At 40.4% G+C, this 19,159-nt stretch overlaps 1 protein-coding gene and 1 long non-coding RNA gene across 26 annotated transcripts in view; one reads left to right on the top strand and one right to left on the bottom strand.

Moving 5' to 3' along the window:
• The window catches only part of tcf7l2 (transcription factor 7 like 2), a 106,096-nt gene extending 86,937 nt beyond the window's left edge, over positions 1 to 19,159 (bottom strand). For 5 of the 25 annotated variants that reach the window (XM_013269467.3, XM_019362549.2, XM_013269472.3 and 2 more), the window contains exons 1-2: positions 325 to 849; positions 59 to 125 (exon numbers count right to left, since the gene is read on the bottom strand). In XM_013269467.3, coding sequence (XP_013124921.1) covers positions 59 to 125; positions 325 to 513 — 256 coding nt within the window. In that variant the 5' untranslated portion in view covers positions 514 to 849. Of the gene's footprint in view, positions 1 to 58; positions 126 to 324; positions 855 to 16,367; positions 16,459 to 18,914 lie in introns of those variants that run through there. The other 20 variants (XM_013269480.3, XM_013269482.3, XM_013269485.3 and 17 more) reach the window with 9 other exon arrangements.
• On the top strand, positions 960 to 4,031 carry LOC112847648 (uncharacterized). Its single transcript, XR_003221302.1, has 3 exons — positions 960 to 1,066; positions 2,634 to 2,752; positions 3,001 to 4,031. It is a non-coding gene; the product is annotated as an uncharacterized LOC112847648 (long non-coding RNA).

Raw genomic sequence — 19,159 nt, 5'->3', positions numbered from 1 at the left:
CATGTTGTAGGTAGAAATAAAATAAAAAACAAGAGTGAACAATAAAGCAGAAACTCACCCTCCTCTAAACTTTCCCTTGTTTTGTCTCTGAAAGTTTCAGATCTAGGCGCAGGCCGTCTTTCCGCCTTGAAATGCAATGAAACACAAGGATTGCGTTAAAGTTAGCACAGCGGACGGTGAAGGGCGATAGTTAACTTTCTTTCCAAGTCCACCCGCTGTTACAGTGTTAGTAAATGTAGGCCCCTAAACTTAAAAACAGCGCCGGGGGAACGATCGATCCCCGATTTTTTTTCTCTAACATGCGAAGAAACAGACTGAACTCACCTCTGAATCCGACGAGCTGTTCTGATTTGTTTCCGACTCGTTTACAAGAGAAGATTTGACATCTGCTAAATCCCTTTCTGCCGAGGAGTTCTCCGAAATTTTCTCTTCCTGCTCCCCTTCGTCTTTGAAGGAAATCATTTCATCGTTTGCGCCCAGATCGTCCCCTCCACCGCCGTTGAGCTGCGGCATTTTTCCCGAGCAAAAATCTTTTCTCTTTTCTTTTTTTTTTAAGAGACAAGGGGGCACAAAAAAACCAAAAAAAAAAGGTTTTTAAAAAAACCCTTGATCTCGGTGATCTAGAAAAGTCCGAGTTTAAGTTTGGGGTCTGTATTGGCGTTTTCCAAAGCTCTGGCGGTTGGTACAAAACTAAAAAAGAAGGGAATCTTGGCAGAAAAAGGAAGCCGGAGAAGGAGCCGAGCCGCTCGGATTGAGTGAGTTGAAGTTGGTCGGAGTGGTTTTCAGTTCAAAGGCGGCGCTGATTGACAGATAGAGAGGGATGGAAATAGAGAGAGTCTGGATTCAGGATTATTGACAGGGAGAAACACACAAGAAACTAATGAGATTCAAACAGGGAGGGACTTGAAGTGACGTTTTCATAAATAGGAGGAAAAAAAGGAGAGAGAGAGGGAGGGAGGGGGAGAGAGAGAGAGTGAGAGATGGAGGCTGGAGGAAGCCGGCGGACGACTGCGGTGAAAAAAGCATGTGAGGAGGAAAAAGGCAGTTTGGGAGCAGGACAGTGATGGTAAAATAGGAGGAAGATAGGAGTTGCTTGCAAATGTGGATTAAACGCACATATGGGCGGTCTCCCAGAGGGGGGAGGAAGGAAAAAATGAAAAAAAAAAAATGAAAAAAGAGGGTACTTCCTCAGGCTGTTTGCAACCAGTTTGACTCCTCTGTTCCCGACCAGTCTGCCACATTAGGGCCAAATAAAGTTAAGATTACAGCTGAAATTAAAGTTTTATTTTTTTTAGCCCCCCCCAATCCTATCCTTTCACATTCAGATTCTCTAACCTACTTTTGGATCTGTCCTTAGTTTGCATACTAACTACTAGAGGCCCATCAAGGCAGAATAAAAGCTATTACTCCGACCTTGTTTTCCTATTTTATCTGCTTTGTCAGGTCCTTAGATCTATTTTTCATCATATTAGATAATGTTTCCTCAGATCTATTTTTTGGGATGGAGGGTGTTATTGCATCCTGCTTTCTTGACAGGTGTGATGTCCTTTGGGACTAACCTGAATTCCTCACTGGCAGCACAGACTGACTACATATATTTATTTATTTATTTTTCTCTCTCTCTTCTCTTTTAGCACCCAGGCTGGACACAAACAACTGATGCAGATTTAGATGCTCCAATTCTGTGTCTTATTTAGCAGAAAATCAGCCACAGACAGCTACATAATACTGCAGACTATACATATGCATATATTAGGAGTTGAGAGAACTGCTTATAATTTGACTATATATATATATTTTTATATAGATTTTATAGATTTTATCATCTAAAAGCCATTGCATAAAATTATAATAAAAAATGTTTTTTAAAAAAAGAGAAAAATGTTTACCTGTTTTCTCAAAATAAAATGGATTCATTAAGGGTATGCGTTAAATAACAAAAGAAATTATATCTATCTATCTATCTATCTATATATACATATACACACACACATATATATATATATACATATATATATATATATATGCATATTGGTAAATGAGTAGGAGGGGAGAGGTGAACCTCATCAGGCAGGAAATGCATTTTCTCTTACAGCCAATATTTGATGGAGTAATCACACAAACACACACACGCACAAAAAAAATTTAAATATAGCTGCAAGAAACAGAGCTGCATCATACATCCAGGTGACACTTACACTCTGTTGCAACATGGCTCCTTTCAGGCAAAAATAAAGCAGTGTGAGATCAAAAAAAAAAAACAAGCCACAGAATTGCTGATTAAAAAAAATATTGTTTCATGTCATCACGCTCTTAGACGCATAAAAACAAATATTATGACGCTAATTCCTCTGTATCTGCTCTCAGCAGTGTTGTCAAACAGAACTGATGGGGAATTATGTGCACAGCGTAGCACCACTGTGCTGTGAATCTGCCTGCCTGACTCACCTAGACCAGGCAGCACCATGAAAGCAGACGATTCCGCTCGGTGATCACTGATGTGCCTTATCTGGATGCGGTGAAAGCTGTGATTGTGTTAGCTGGCTGCAGCCCAGCCAGCAGTGTTAGGGGGCGAGGAGGAAAAGGGGAAGGCATTGCCGTCTCTGGTTCTCATCCAGCGTGTCTGTGTTTAGGCAGCCGGTGGAAGAAGAAGAGGCACCCTGCCGCTCGGGGCCCTCCAAACCCGAGCCCACACAGACCAGACCAAAGCAGAGGAGATCCAAGCTGGCCTCTCCCCGGATTGCCTCAGCAGGTACCTGAGAGTTTACTGGGGGCTGGCAGCATGTTATCATGCATGCCGTGGGACACCTGCCTCTGATGCCGCCCTGGTGATTCTAATCTACAGGACCCTTTAATATCATAATGATAGGCTATGCTGCTGCCGCCGCTGCTTTGAATGATGGAGCGGGAGCACGCTCAGTGTCTGTCGCTGTTATTTATTTTATTACCGGCTTTGTTTTCCCCCATGTTCACCTCTGCATCTTTGTGGTTGTCGTTCAGTACAGATGCAGACTGCCTCGTCCTCCTTTGGCTGAGCGCGTGGAGGAAGTCAGAAGCATCACCTGTGCCTGATCACATGATCGCACTCTGACCTTTTTTCTGTCTTTTTTTTTGAACTGGCACTTTTGGAAATGAAACTTGGCCCAGATTTAATCACACTAATGTTCCCTCCAACACAATTAATATAATTAAATGTCAAATTAAAAGTATATAATGCATGCTTTGATCATTTTGCTTTTGCTTTACAGGAACAAAACACGACATTGCTTTGAAATATACATGCATGCAGCAATATTTGCAACACATGCACAAGAAGCTTTTTACATAGTAGTCCACATTTTGCCTTTGCTTTCAAATAGTGGCTTGAATAATTAAATGGCCTACCCAGTCAAAACAGTCTTTGGTGAAAAGAGCTTTCATGAAGAGGAGTTACTATTTACTATAATCTCATAATTCTTCTCAATCCCCACCACCACCCTGCACATATGCTTCATGTTTGTTTAAAGCAAATAGAAGCTGCACAAGTAAAAAGTGACATGTGTTTAGGCTGTACTGGTTTATGTACAGCCTGCACAGACAAAAATATCCCATAGGTTTTGTGTTCACAGGTACGCGGCTAAATAAAGTTTGTCTACAGCTGCTCCCAGTCTTAAAAACACAACAGGAGGAGGGTTAAAAAGATTCAGAGTCCTCGAATCCTCAGACATCACAGCAAATAGTCGCCTGCTTTCGAGCAACATGCAGCGAACATGCTCTGCGTTGTCAAACGGTTAATTTCCCGTCATGCATCTGCGTTGCCACTAAAAGGTCTCTCGTTGCTGATTAACATATTACCGCTGGACATTTTCTTCCTTTTTTTCCTGCACAAAAAAGCGGGCTGTTTTACGGTAACTTATTTATTCCTGCAACGAGGTTTGTTTACTTGTTAATAAGCCAGACTTAACATTTAACTTCATGTGCATTTGCAAATTTCCTCTATTGTTGAGAAAGATGCTGCTGAGCATTTTTTTTGGCATTTGGCTCACATGAATTCTATCACCGGGATAATACTGCAGTTAGCCGTAATTACATCTATACTAATAGTCCTCATTGGGGGTTTTTTTTTCTTTTTAAAAAATGGACAGGATGGAGAAATAGATGTCTGTTTTACCTGATTATGAAAACCATGTCTAATGCTGTATATTATTTTAGGCTAAAAGCCAAATCACACAACAAATATCTAGTTTGCGCTTGCATTTGTCTGCAAATGGTTGAGCCCGCTTTCTTGAACACTCTTCCTCTCATTGTGCTCGCCAGATTGAGTGCATCGCTGTTGTCTAAGCATTTCTGTGTCTTTTAATTACTCACTGGATGGATTGGGGGGGTTATATTCTATACATCAAAACATGGAAAATGATGAGGAAAGAGCTGCTTTCTTGAAAATGAAGTCATTTCATGTGCACAATGTATATACAGTCGATATATACATTTATATATTTTTTTATTTTTATTGTAAATGTACAAAAGGAGTTTCTCTGCTCCCTTGCCCCTCAGCACTCTAATCATTTGACACAATAGGACAATTTATTTGAAAAAAAAGAAAAGCTTTGTATACAGGAATTCCATTCATAAATCCTTCAGAAATTAATTTAAGAAGGAAAATGCTCAGAGAGTTATATTGACCAAAGCTTTAAGGGCTGAGGGTTATGTCTTTTTCACAGAGAGGACCTGTTATCAATGTAGAAAGAAGAAATCCAGTGTGTCTGCTCACTGAAGGTCACTGATGTCTCAGGGACTTGTTTTGCAGGAGCATATTAGTATAAAAAGCACAATGTTTTTTTTTTAATGCATTCAATTTCTGTCTGTGTTTATAACCCACATTACAAATCTCAGTGATGACAGCACAGAATAAGAATAATAGCATAATGAATTTGCCTGTGACTCTGCACTCATCCAAATCAACATTACCCCCACGAGAGTAATAAAAGACACAGCTCGGCGAGCGTCTCATTAGGTTAAAAGTTTGTGAATCAATTATCAGAACAGGTCAAACCTCAAGATGCAAAGTTTCATTTTTATTTTTGCCAGGAAAAAAGAAATTGGACGAGGAGTTAGCTTGCAAACAGACTGGACACGTGTGATGAATGTAGGCACACTGCTTTTCATATTACTGGAGGAACCGGACTCAAGCAGGAGCTGAGCGTCTCCAGAACTCATCCGCGCAGCCAGCATCGTGGGAACCATATTAGGCCAGCTACGTGAGCTGTCTCCTGTCCCCTCCAAAACAAACAGCCGAGCGATTTTCAGAAATGGACGAGATAGCCATTAATCAAGGTCCAAGGCAGGGCCTGAACTCTCTAAACATGGAATCCACCTGGGAGACGAGCTAACTTATGTACTGTGTTGCACACACGCACACACACACACACACACACACAGTTCACCTGTCCATCAGAGCAGCATCTTGCAGGGAGAAGCAAGCCAAGCCGCTGCTGGCTGGTAAATGTTACTTAAAGGTCAGTGGTGTTTGAGCCAATTGGTTGGTGGTTTAGTAATATTTTCAGACTGGCTTTAGGTAGCCGAAGAAGATGTTTATAGGCTGATTCAGGTGACTCATGTCATTCATGGGTTTCCTAATGGATCTTCTGTGAATTCAGTTTTTATGTAATGCAAAGCAAACATGTAGTAGCCTTTATCACACAGAAATCACTGACAGTCTGCATAAAGGAATCACAGATGGGTAAAGCCCACTGGCATTCTTCTTAAAAGCACGGCCCTCCCTGCAACGATGCACATAAGCACTCAGGCGGCAAAATCCTGATGAATTTGAGGTGTTCACCTTGTCAGCTGGCGAGCTACTAAAGCAAAAGTCAGCCAACAAATTTAACCTATGACCTTCATGTTTTTCACCACTAAAGAAAAAGTAAAAGAGGACAAATGTGGAGAAAGTATCTTCCTGCTGAGCCCTGCTTTATCCCTCTGAAGAAAACCAGGACTCCCTCTTCTTTAATGGTATTGTAAGCAGGACCGTTGACATCTCTGCGCTTTTAATGAGGAGAAACTCTTTCTGATTCTTGGTTAAGAGAGGGAGCGTCTCATAGAAGGTGCTTCCTCAAACAGGAAGCAGAGGGCCTTATTGTGAGAGGAGGAAAAAGAGGGAACTGTGCCTTCTTCATGTTCCTGACAATGGGACGTTAATTAAAATCACAGTAAGGGCAAGTTGACCTTTTTGGGGGTTATGTAAATGATGGAAACAGGTGCCTTTGTGTGACTGCGTGCGAGTTTTCAGCAAACTTTTGTTGTCTTGTGTGTGCATGCTATTTTTAAGATATCCAAGGGATTTATGCTCATTGAAGACAAAGTTTTGGTAGCACATTATCGAAACGTCTTTGCGGTAAACCAAACCACAGAGAGGAATTTGAGATGTTATTTCAAACATAAAGAGCGCCCATTTGAACTTGACATTACTGCTCATTTGCCGAGTTATGAAGAAGCGACGGGTTTTCTTTCAATGCTATAAATTCTTGGAAAAAGCTTGAGTACAGAGAACCAATTGCATCTTTAACGTGCACAGTTATTAACGAGCGACACAATGGAGACGTGACCTTGTGTGAAATGAGTCGCCTCTCGGTATAAATCAGAGCCGCGGCGTGTTCATTTGGCTATGTTTTCATTAACAGAGTGGAAGATGAGCCGCTTAATGAGACATAAGTCTGCGTTCTTTGTGCAATACAAGTCAAAAGAAAGCTAAACATCATCCAAGGTTAAGTTGTGAGCAGGTTATAGCTGATGCGAAGGCTCATATCTTGGTGGTCACATATTGCTCTCGGTATCTACACACACAAAACAAGAGAACCACAAGAATATCATGTAGATCTGAGCCAAAATCTGTTTGTCGTGCATACAAACCCCTTTTGTTTACTTGAGGTTGCATTTGCTTTGTAAAATACATGTGCTAAAATCCAGCCTTTATTAGACTGTTTAAAACTGTGAGTAATGATAAGTAGAGGGTGGGAAGCTCTTGTACAAACCATTACCGTTTTAACTAGTCTCTATGTAATTACACTGGACTCCTTTGTGCCCTATTTAACACTGGAACACACATTTTACATCTCATTCCTCCAGCTTCTTACCTGAAACTACTTGACATGTTGTTTTTCGTATCTTTATCTGTTAAATAAAACACCTTACTCCAAGTTTCTGTGTTCCCAGACCCAGTGTATGTGTGCAAATGGCAAATAAAAGATTTGATCTTATCTTCATCTTGACTTCAGTAAGAGTCTAACTTATAAGAATCATTCTTTTAATTTAAATCTTATACACCTAAATAACACTTTAGAGCCTTATATTATGTATGCCTGTTCCTAAAGACATAAGCCAGACAACTGCATTAAGTATTTAAGTCATTACTAAGTAGCATAATGTCAAACTATTTTTTTAATCCTGTATTAAAAATCACCCCTAAGTATAAGCATCTGAGCAATTAAAGTAAAAGCACTCATTATGCAAAGTTTTTAGTGGTTTTCCATATTATAATGTTAATATTTTGACTTAATAAACTGATCATTACCATATATTGTTTGTCTCTAGAAATTATTGTTGTCATGTATATTTTGTAAAGTAAACTTTCATAAAATTGCATTAAAGTCTCATTTATCCATCCATTTTTTAACTGCTTATCCAGCTAGAGTTGTAGGGCAGCTGGATCCTATCCCTGCCGTCGGAGACAGGTTACACCTGAGGAAACCGGAGCGCCTGAGGAAAAACCATGCAGCCACCAGCGCCACACAGAGAGCCCCCAGCTGTCCAGCAAGTTCAAATCAAGAAACTGTCTTAATGTGAGGCGGCAGCGCTAACGACTGCACCACCACGCTGTCATAAAATATCTTAATATAGATTACACATACAGTACTGTGCAAAAGTCATGAATCACCCCTTGGTTAATTTTTTGTTTTTTTTTATACAATATCTTGCATATAAGGAGCCAGACTTTCTCCATAGTTCTCCAGGCTTTCTTTGGACATTGGCTGCTTTTCACTCATTTTAGTCCTGTCCTTGTACCTGATCACTTTCAGAGAGATTGCCATAAAGCTGTCATAAAGCTTTTCTTAAGGAAGAGAAAAAGGGAGGAAAAGCTGAGTTATGCCAAATTACACAAGAGGTGGACAGAAAATCAGTGGAAATAGGTCTTATGGAGTGATTAGGTCAAATCATTCTCAATATGTACAAGGTCATTAGAAATCTCCTGAGAGGGCCAGAAAACTGACTGTCGAAAGCCAAGTGTTGGGAATCTTGTCAAATCTGATAGAATTGTGAACACAGATGCTTTTGCTTTGACCTTAAAATCTACCATGTAATACCATCCTGAAAGTGTTTGATTGACACCAGCTTCATTTTTCAGCATGACAGTGATCCCAAACATAGTAAAAGCACAAAAGCATAGCTGCATAGAAAAACACACTGTGGAACACTAAGAGTCATGGACTGGCCTCCCCAGAGCCCGGACCTTAACATTACTGAAGCAGTGTGGGATCATATTGACAGAAAACAGAACTAAAGACAGCCAGCATCCAAAGAAGAGCTTTGAATGTCCTTAAAGAAGTCTGGAGAACTATTCCTGAAGACTGAAGAAAAGAAATTAGAAGAAAGTTTGCCTAAGAGAGTTCAAGCTGTGCTGAAGAATAAAGGTGGTTGTACCGATATTGATTTTCAAGCTTGTTAGAATTGTACAAACTGTTTTTGCTTTATATACTGTATTTACACATTTCAGCGAATCCCTGCATGTATTTCCCATTTTCTTAGTAAAATATAAAGAAATGAGGGGCAGCTCAAGACTTTTCCACAGTACTATGCTTCAAAGTACAGGACTGAGAGTTGAGAGTTAAAGCAGGAACTAATCTGGTTCTAAGCTTTAAACACATTTAAGTAAAATCTAAACCTCTAAAGCCAATTGTAAAGAAAACAAGTGCACTTAGAAAAACACTCACGTTCTGCATCTCTTTTCTTTTTAACTTATCATGACCTCACTGCATTAGTCAAACAGGGATGTTTAACAAAATCCCTGATTGTTAAGAGCCACTCATAATTCAACAGTTGTTATTTTGCAGACGACAGAAGGTAAAAAAGAAACAAGGGCAACCAAATATACCAAAGTACACATTTAGCTGTGTAATTCCTCTCTTTGTTTAAATGCTCTTTGTTGTCAACATGACACATACTGTACGCTCACAGCTGCTCTTAAAGGTCTGTCGGTCTTTTGTTTTAATGTTTGACTGTGATGGAGGGATGTGAGTGTATGAAGTTTGAGGGCACAGTTGGTTCAAATATTGATTACCTCTCAGGTATTCATTTTTCCTGAAAATTGATCCCAAAATCCTTCATAATCACACAGATAGTTCTGTGGTAGGTACATTAGATACAGTGCCAACACACACACACACACACATAAACAAACACACATCCACAACAATAAGGCCCCAAAGCTTCATGCTTTAGCCTCAACTGGAGTGTTTTGGCTGCAGCCCTCGTGGTCTTCTTCGAAGATCCTAATTGAGAAATTAATGCAGAAAAATCAATTGGCCTCAAGTTTTATGTCCAATAGACTCCTGAAGGCTTCAAGCGAGCAGCAATCAATGCTTTCCACATGGGTGGCTCCAAAGCCCCCTCACTCTTTTGTTTATGTGTTCATAGCTGGAGGATTTCGATATATGAATTTAAATGAAATAAACATTAATGAATTTTCCACCTTTCACAATCCCCTGTGATCTACAATGTATATTCCAGGGCATGAAATCATGCCTTTGGTTTTCACTTAAGTATGACTTAACGTGAAAAAAAAGCTTACTAGAATTGGGATATATTTTGTAGAAATTGTGCCCTTACCGGCAACACTTTTTAGCCGGCCTTATTTACACTTCAAAATGAGGATCTTTTAACATTCTGTGATCATCTGCAACATTCTTGGTGGATGAATCAGTGTGTTTTGTGCATCCCGTCTGCCTAGAGGACATCAGCTTATTTAGGGCCATTTGAAAGCTCTGCACATCATCATCAGGTCAATGAAAAAGCAACCTTGAATTCCCTTTGACACAACTGTCTTTTTCCAGTTTTCAAACCAGCCTGAGCGTGCATCACCTTGTTGCGACTTAAGGCAAAATGGAGGAATACAGGAATAAGAGAAAAATGTGAGTGAGAATAATTTTACTTTGAAAAAAATGAGATTTTTTTTTCCTGCTGGTCTTTCTACCATTTACGGTCATAATCCCAACCAGAAGAAAATGGACATCTGTTCGTTGTTGCTGTGCCACGTTCCTCTTTGTGCTCGTTAACCACCTTCCAAATTCATCATAAGCCCAGAGATCAGATCACAGTAATATTTGATCAATATTAATAAGGATAGCCAAACTCCTCCAGTAATTACCACAGTCTCTGGGCTTTGATTTCGACCATTACTAACGCCTCTGCATCTTTAGATTAAAAAAAGCGACCCCCTTTTATTTCATAACATTAAATCCCGACATGCATCTTCTAAAAGCTCTAATAAGACAAAGATAAGATTTGCATCCCCATACAAGTGTCTTTTTCAATTGATTATGAAGCCGCCATTGATGTGCGAGAAATTGATGTTTTCCTCTGTTCTTAAGGGCGGCTAATAGAAGGGGCGGGCTTCGAGGAGGAGACTTTGCTACTTTGATCTTCAATCAGTAAAAAATCCCACTTCTTCTTTGTCAGACTATATTTGGTAAATAACAGTGACAATCTGCAGGGCCTAGAGAAGGAGAGAAGGAGAGAAGGAGAGGAAAGAGAGATGTGTCGAAGCGATAAAGATGGGTTGTTTGAGAGAGAGGACAGTAGCAGAAAAGAGGGAAAAAAAGAGGGAAATATCTTTCTTGATATATTTAGGACGTTAAAAAGCGAGATAAGCCTTTAATATTCCTCACCTAATAAATAAATAAATAAATGAAAACAGTTCTAAGATGCTAAAATATCTGAAGCCTTTTGGGACTTTGTCCTCAAATGGCTGAAGACGGCAAATACTTCTTACCTTGTTTATTTTGGGCGTAAGCAAATTTTGCACAACTGCCTCCATGCTTGTTTGACTGACGTTACAATATGACACACACAGCAGGCTTCTAATTAGGCCCCATGAAAAACAACAGGTGGATGTGAGAAAAGTAATAAATCACTCAGCCAATATGGCTGCCAACAGGCCTGTTGCCTTCACTGGTTTTTTTTGGTTTTTTTGTTTTTTTTAATGTGTCTGCAAAGAGAATCGTTGGCGGACATGCACTCTGAACAGATGCACAAGATGTTATGTGTATCCCACGCATATTTGTGCAGAGCATCATTTTCTGTCTGGCACTTTTTAATAAAATTCTCATAGATTCTGCTCATGTCTATACTGCACCTTTGGCACGAGGCTTGGCTCATGTTATATGCTATGGGATATATGATCATGGGTAGATAATGAGAATTATGCCTTCTATAAGCCTTTCCATACAACATAAAAGCATTCAGACAAAAACATAAGAAAACACGAGTGTGCTGATAACATTTAAAACTGGGATGTTAAAGTCTTTTTCAATGCAGGCCACATACAACGCACTTTGATCTTATGTGGGCCGGACCAGTGAAATTCCAATTTCTGTCAGTGTAACAAGGTTTAGCTACACATTTAATCAGTGAGATGCCTTAATATAAGAAAAAGAAGAGCAACTTCAATAGTATGTTGAGTATTTTCTACATGACAAGAAAATGCTGCGTAGTAAATGAAAGAAATCTGTCAGCATGAATCTTTGGGCTTAAATTGGAAGAAGCAAATGTGTAAAACTACAGAAATCTATCATTTAATTATTTTGGTGTATCGTCAACGGTCATGGAGGCGGTCTTTATCAGTAGGAAAAGCTGTAAAATTCATGAAAATACAGTTAAAAGTCCAAAATTTATAGCCTACTTCAGGTTTTCCAAAGCCATCCAATGGGGCAGATTAGAGTCTTTGGCTGGCCAATTCTGGCCCCTAGGCTTTATGTTTGACACCCCTGATTTAAATTATGAAAAAAATGTATCTTTTAGAAATATTGGGAGCTTGAAATTTGTGAAATGCTTCAACGCTCATCCAAGAGGCTTCTTCAGTTCCAAAACAAAAAATGGCGAGTCCCAGGTATTTAGCCCCCAGTGGGGGTTGGAGAGTCCCAGGGGTCGCCACTTTTTGTAATAGAACTGAAGAAGCCTCTTGGATGAGAGTTAAAGCTTTGGCTTCTCAAAGTCCAAAGATACCAGTTAAATGGTGATTTAACAGCAGTAATGGGATCCCATAAACTAAGTCATGTAAATCCAAATGTTTATAATAAAATCATCAATCAAGGCATTTGTGAAAATGTAATAATGTTCCAGTTGGGAATCTAGCAGCTAAACAGTTGACAGCATTATACTGATAAGCCTGATAGGCTTCACAGCACAGTACTGTAGTTTGACAGAGTTCTTACAGTTCATCTGGATCTTTCTAAAGCTAACAAAAGCTTCTTTTATGGTATTTTATGGTTTTCGTGGTGACTTTTTTGTGTGCTCTTGGTGGGACTTCAGCACCAAACACAGAAACAAACAAAAAACCCCACATATACTTTGTTACTTGGTATTTTACGACCAGGCCAACTCTTTATCATCCACTCAAAAGTGCTCAGTTTTTAACTTTCTACAGCTGTGTAACTCCAAAGGTGTGATTTTCTTACCAACGAGTTAAAGAAACATCGGATTTGCAACACTGTGTGTCTCCAATTAACACAACAGCTGTTACATAAACCTAAAGTCAAATTAAGCTTTAAGCATTTTGTTGTTTAGTTGCTTCTGAAAGAGACCCAGGCAGGTAAAGTGTACACGTGGGCTGAAGGCAGGTGAAAAACACCTGCGAGGGTCTCTAAAAGGGAATAGTTTGAGGGTTGTAAAACTCAGGTACCCAAGCAACACAAGAATCAGAAAGAAGAGCGAAAACAGTTTAGTTTAAAGGGACACGAGATGGGAAGGCGGGAGATGCGATGGTGAGCCGCATAGACGGAAAAGTCGGAGCTGAAGCCGAACACGGAGGGAGCTCAGTGGGAGGTTGTGGAGAGGCTGGGGGCAGGCTCCAGGCAGAGGAGAGGGCAGTGAAGGATTCACGGCCCAGGATCAACAACAGCACACTCAATAAACCCCCCCCCCCACACACACACACACCCTACACCCATGGGCACCAGGGAGAAAATATGCCTTCAACAAATGCAAGAACTCATTTACAAATTTTTACAAACCTTTAAGGAACAAAAAAAAAGGTGATTCAATGCTGTTCAATATCAACCCTGTAACAACCAAACAGCAGGCTGGGGATAAACCTGAAACAGAGGGCATATGCACCAGACGTTGTTTGATTTTTTTGCTTTTTGGGGGCTTTTTTGTTTGTTTTTAAGCAAACTGCTTTTTCACCTTTTCGGATGTTAGATTTTTTGAAGACAATGCGAACAATTAAGCAGAGGAACGAATGAAAAATGCCCCCTATGTTATATAAATAACACAGCCTCGTTCTTCTCCTGCTGAGAAGACCAGAGTATTAAAATGATACGCAGTTAAAAAGAGGTTGCACTTGCCTCATCCAGGGACTGTATATTTGCTTCAGACAACATAATAGTGAAATTAATGAAAAAAGTAGTTTGCCTCATTTTCTTAATTACTCCAAATCTACCATGATTTTAAAGTTAAAAGACTTCGTAAACATCATAAGAACACTTAGATTTGCAGATCGCCAACATTTAGTGCAAAAAACGTGGTTTCAAAAGACAAAAGATGTAATTAATATTCTAGTTTGTAATGACCTTGTATCTTAATGCATTCATTAAAATAATTTTCCATTGTTGTTATAGTAGCTGCTCCGTGGTTGCTTGTATGATTTCCAAAAAACAAGACCGCATGACCTCAGCACAGTCTAATTGTGGTCTAATATTGATTTTTTAATTTCTAAGAGATTCATGAATATGGATTGGTGAAAGAAAAGGCGAAAACATTGATAGCGTCTTAAGATACGCTGCTCGGCGATTTTTAGCTCCCTTCCTTTCCTTAAAATGAGAGGATGGAAGGCTGGGAATGCGGTGAGGCTCTGCTGCAGCCGAAAAGCTCCGGTGAGGACTGAGGGCTTCGTGTAGTGGTTACCGGCTCACTGAAGCCTCTGACCCAGCGACCACCAACCTCTCAAAAGTAACTCAAGCCAAAAGTGAACATAAGAGGCTCTTTCTTCCAGCCCTGTTAGAGCCCGCATCCATAAAAAGCTCTGCTGGTTCCCTCGGTCTAAAGATGGCTGATTCTTCCAAACATCTCTGGCCAAAACTATTAAAACTATTAAAACTCTTCAGAGAAAGCCACACAAGCAGCCCTGTCCTAATACTAATGAGGTCTTATACTACGAGAAAGAATTCGCTTTAAGAGCTTTTTGGTTTGTTTGCACCTTGAAAAGCATTCACTTAGCTTCTGTTATTCCGGAGTTGCTTAAATTCAAACAGGAGCGTAAGACAAAGAGGATTTAGGAGAAAACTTTGTCGTCTTTCTCAGGGAATGAAAATTTCAGAAGGGCTGCTGCTCTCCGATCCCTGCACGTCCATTAGTGGCCCCGTACCCCACCACGACGGGAGAGAAAAACCTGTGTCAAAAAGTCTGTTTTGTAACGGAGCCTCATCAGCATATTTGAATAATACATAGTGCTTATAAGCATATTAAATGGAATGCGGCCACGCGTCATTTGAAGGCAGAGATTAGACCTTCCCAGTTAATTATAAAGATGTCAAATGTCAGTGGGTGAACCCACGCCCTGAGGTCGCCCCCTTTAGTTTGGTGATTATATGCACAAACTATAGATAAAGTGTCATCATACAGGCTATTAAGGTGCTGAGGCTTAAAGAGAGGCTTCCCCTCGCCTTTATTACTATGCAGAATCTGTCAGGGAGAAAAACGAGACCATGCACTCTTAATGGTTTCTCAAACACTTACTACTCTCGCCTTATATTTCTCTCACATACTTTGAAACAAAGATTAATAGGGAAGCTCAACTGATGTTAACTTGCCAAATTAGCTGGCTTAGACCTTTAAGTTTCCAAAATGGGTTGCAATAGCGCGCCCTTGGCCGAGACGGGGTGTGCGCATAAGTGTGCGAGAGCTTGTTTGGGTCATTACTGCACCATTAAGACCCAATCAGCTCACCAGGGCAGCCTTGTGGAAAGCAATACGGGGCCCGAGACAGCACCTTGGGTTCACCTTGACAGGACCGCCAGTCAAACGAGGCAGCCCTCTCTGTGTTCCTGTCAATCTGATTCCCCCTCTGAAGTTCATTTAAAGGGAGGAGCAGCGGCTCACTAGCTCCTAACAGGTAAGAAGGGCCCATATTATCAGCCCTCAGAGAGAGCAGGGCAGAAGTCTGATGTGCTCTTTCAACTGTACTAAACTGTCTGTACAGTAGCTCAGCTCACTGACTGACTAGACACACACACTCACACACACACACAAACACACACACAGAGCAGCAACTCTGTGGGCTGATTGGAAAACAGAGAGAAAGAGAAAGAGCAGAAAGTGAAGGAGAATAATCTGAAAGATGAGAGGTGCTGATTTGCATGAGGAAATGGAGATGTAAAGAAAGAAAAAGATTAAGGGTACAGGAATAAGGATGAGATTAAATCTAGGAGGAGAGGCTGGTGTAAGACAGAAAGGAGAGAGAGGGGTGAGCAGGAGGGGGGAGTCGGGTGCGAAAACAAGAGAGAGAATGGTATATTTTCAATGGAAGATATATTGCAATCCACTTTTCTGATTTTAGGAGTACACTGGGGGGAGAGGGGGGGTATAGGTGTTTGTTTTGGTTTGGGGGAGCTGACACAACATCCACTATTTCCACCGTCAGGCATTCCCCATCACACAAAAACACTCACACACACACACATACACCCAACGTGAGGCCCCAGCCCAGCCCTTCCAGCTTCCTCAATATTTCATGGGATGAGCCCATGCTGACTAACTCAAGGCCATGCAAGCAAGGCTCCCTAACCAACCAAAGCACTCACAATCTGCTGAGGTTCCCGGTTGCCAATATCCACGATCGTGGAAACAATAACATTTAGCTCCAGTTCCCAGGAATCGGTTGAAGGAGACAAAGAAGAACACGGTGCATCTGTGATGACTGCCATAAATGTAAATGTTATCATTTTTGAGCGTGTCTTCAAAAGGAAAGAAGTGAAGGAAAATGTGTTAACCGATATCACGATGCATTTTTTGAGTTGGAATACAATAAGTAGCCACATGTTTAAAAGCATCCTAAGACTCTTCAAGGGGGTAAAAGTTCCCGAATTCAAACTTGTTTTTGAATGATTGCTTTAAGTTACCTCATACAGGATTCTTCAACTTTTTGGGGGGAGTTTTGTTGCCTCCTTTCTGACCTCTTGGTGCTCTTCTATAATCCCAGCAGACAGATTTCTGTCCAGAAACAGAGTGCAAGTAGATTATTTGACACATTCAAACAAAAGGCTCTTACATTTTTCACATTCTGTGTGAGTTGCCGGATACAGGACGGCACTACCATTGGAGCAACTGGAGACTGTCCTAACTGGGACTCAACAAATGGCAGATATTTCGTTCTTGCTTAAAGGATATACCAGACAATAGCCTGTTTTATGTTACTGTCAAGCAAATGTTACTTTCAGCCACTGGCAAGGGTTAAAGTGGGACTTGGCAGGTGGAGCGTGGGGTGAAGAAATACTTAGAAGTAAGACGCAAAATAATTTGTTTTGTGAGTTCCAGTATATTTTTCTACCAGCTGTGATTGGCTGGTCTGTGCTGCTACTCTCAAATTGAATTCAGCAAGATATATGCAACGTTACATCAGCTCCATGGTTGGATACTATAAAGTTGGTATAAGAAGTGGAATTCAGTGTGTGACTCTAAACAGTATCATCATCTACATATAAACTGATGTCAGCAACATTTGATGCAACCTAACATGAAGTCCAGAGCAAGTTCTGTACAATTACTGTAAACCTCAACACAATACTGCAAACAGGTTGTTTGCTAGCCTATTATCAAAATGCATCGCTGAACGAAACAGGAAATCATTTCTGCTTGTGGCAATCCCTCCATCTAATGCACAATATGCACTGTAATAGCTGCACACCCATAATATTTGCAAATCCTATCAAAATTCATCTCTACGGTATGGTGGAAAGAGCTACAATATCAGGCTTCACAGAGATCACATGTTACTGGGATCACATGATCTTTTCTTGGGCTTCCTGGACAATAAGAAATATGTTCTTTAATAGTTTTTTGAAGATTTACTGATGACTGCTGAACCTCAGCTGGATGTCCAGTATGTGAAGGTGTCAGTTAATCCCCACAGTGAGATACCGAAAGACTTGGAATAAAAATCATTGAGGGTGTTTGTAGATTTCTTTTTAAACAAACAAACAAATGTGAATCTGTATATAGTTTTTGGCGTGATATTTGTTTTTGAGTCTGTTCAGAATGAATATCGAACCATCAAACGCTCCAATTTTCGCCACTCTGCCTTGTTTTGTCTGGATTTTCTTCAAGCCGAGTGTCATCGGAGAGTAAACTATGTGTACGCTTTCACTCCTTTGTATTTTTTCCCTCCGCCTCCCTTTTCTCTCTCGCCGGATGTGTGCGAGAGAGCCAATGTGCGCCTCTGTGTGTGTGTTTGCAAACGAACGTGTGCAGGCTTTGTTTTTCTTTTGAACATCCCTTTGATGTTGCTGTTTATTTATTTATTTCTCTGCCTGCAAAGGCCTTTTCTCGGCGGTTAGGGCTACAGCGGATTGGGCGCGCGTTGCTCTGAGTGCCATCCATCAGCGAGGAGCCTCTCTGACGGATGAACCAGTGACCTCAGCTCCCTATAGCACATCAGCTTGGAGCTGAAGCTACGCCGGGAGATTTTTGTTTTTAAGGAAACGCAGTGTAACCAGGAGGGCCTCTGCTTCATCACCACCCTGTCTCTATCGGTGTGCGTCACATGTAAAACAACTATTTCATCTCTGGCCATGAAACATTGTATTACTTTGGTTTCTCAGTGATAATGGAGCACCCTTCTGTACCCTTTACAGCTGATTTGATACCTTCTGTCCTCTCTGCTCACAAAGAATGAGAAACACCAAACTTTACAACTTAAATTATCACTGGAAAAACTCGAGCAGTCATGTTTCAAAAAGATTGGATTCTTTGATCAATAAGTCAAAGGAAGAAGTCTGTGTACATAAAAATGCAAAGGCAGAAGCATGTCTAAGAGGATTTTTTTGTAAGAAACATCCAGTCCAATCAAAACTACATACACTGTTAACATAAGATTTAGAACCTGTAAAAAACAATTAATGTCCAGGTTTTAGATTCACTGTACGTGAATTTGGCAGTTATGTGGGTTTTGTTCGTAAGCATTACAATGAAATATCTCGATCTCTAGCTCCATCTGCATTTCAAATTCATCCACAAGCTGTACTGATGACCATTTCACAACATTAGCGACAACAGACTTTCTTTACCAATTATCATTATTTCACTGATAATAATAATTATCAGTGGAATAATGACATTTGCTCACTCTGAAATTTGCTGAATCTGTCCATGGTGCTGAACCAGCCTGACCAGTACTTAACACAAGGTCTCTAATCAAAGCCAGTTGCATGATTTTGTGTGCATTGTGACAAAAACTAGCTGCATGTCACTATGTAACTGAATTTTACAAGACCTCCACTTTGTAAACGTTTTATTTTAGGCTAAAGGCTAAACATAATAACCTATCTTGCCAAGCCTGACTAGACGACCTTGTATGTGCATCACATGTATACAAAAACTATGCAAAGACTATAAGTTCATAGATTTCATAAAAACAGAAACAAAAAACTGCATTACGGATATACACTGACCTTTTCCTCTTTCTACGTTGATTTCTTGCTCTTTGAAGCAAATTCTTCAGACCATGGCCTGCAGGTTCATGTTCAGCTTGTCTTTGTCCATATCTCTGGTATTCTTGGATGGTGTCTACTCTGGTGAGTAGCCCTCACCCTTCAGTCTGTATGTCATAACCTGTGGAGTTACACCTCTGACAGACACCTACCCAGACATCCCGACAGCTAAAATAAAACTGAACTCCCCGGGACTTTTCTCTCTG

This window comes from Oreochromis niloticus, linkage group LG8 (assembly GCF_001858045.2).
Source record: "Oreochromis niloticus isolate F11D_XX linkage group LG8, O_niloticus_UMD_NMBU, whole genome shotgun sequence".
NCBI classification, from domain to species: Eukaryota; Metazoa; Chordata; class Actinopteri; order Cichliformes; family Cichlidae; genus Oreochromis; species Oreochromis niloticus.
Note: the sequence above shows the minus strand (reverse complement) of the source record. Positions and strands in the feature narration are given on the sequence as shown.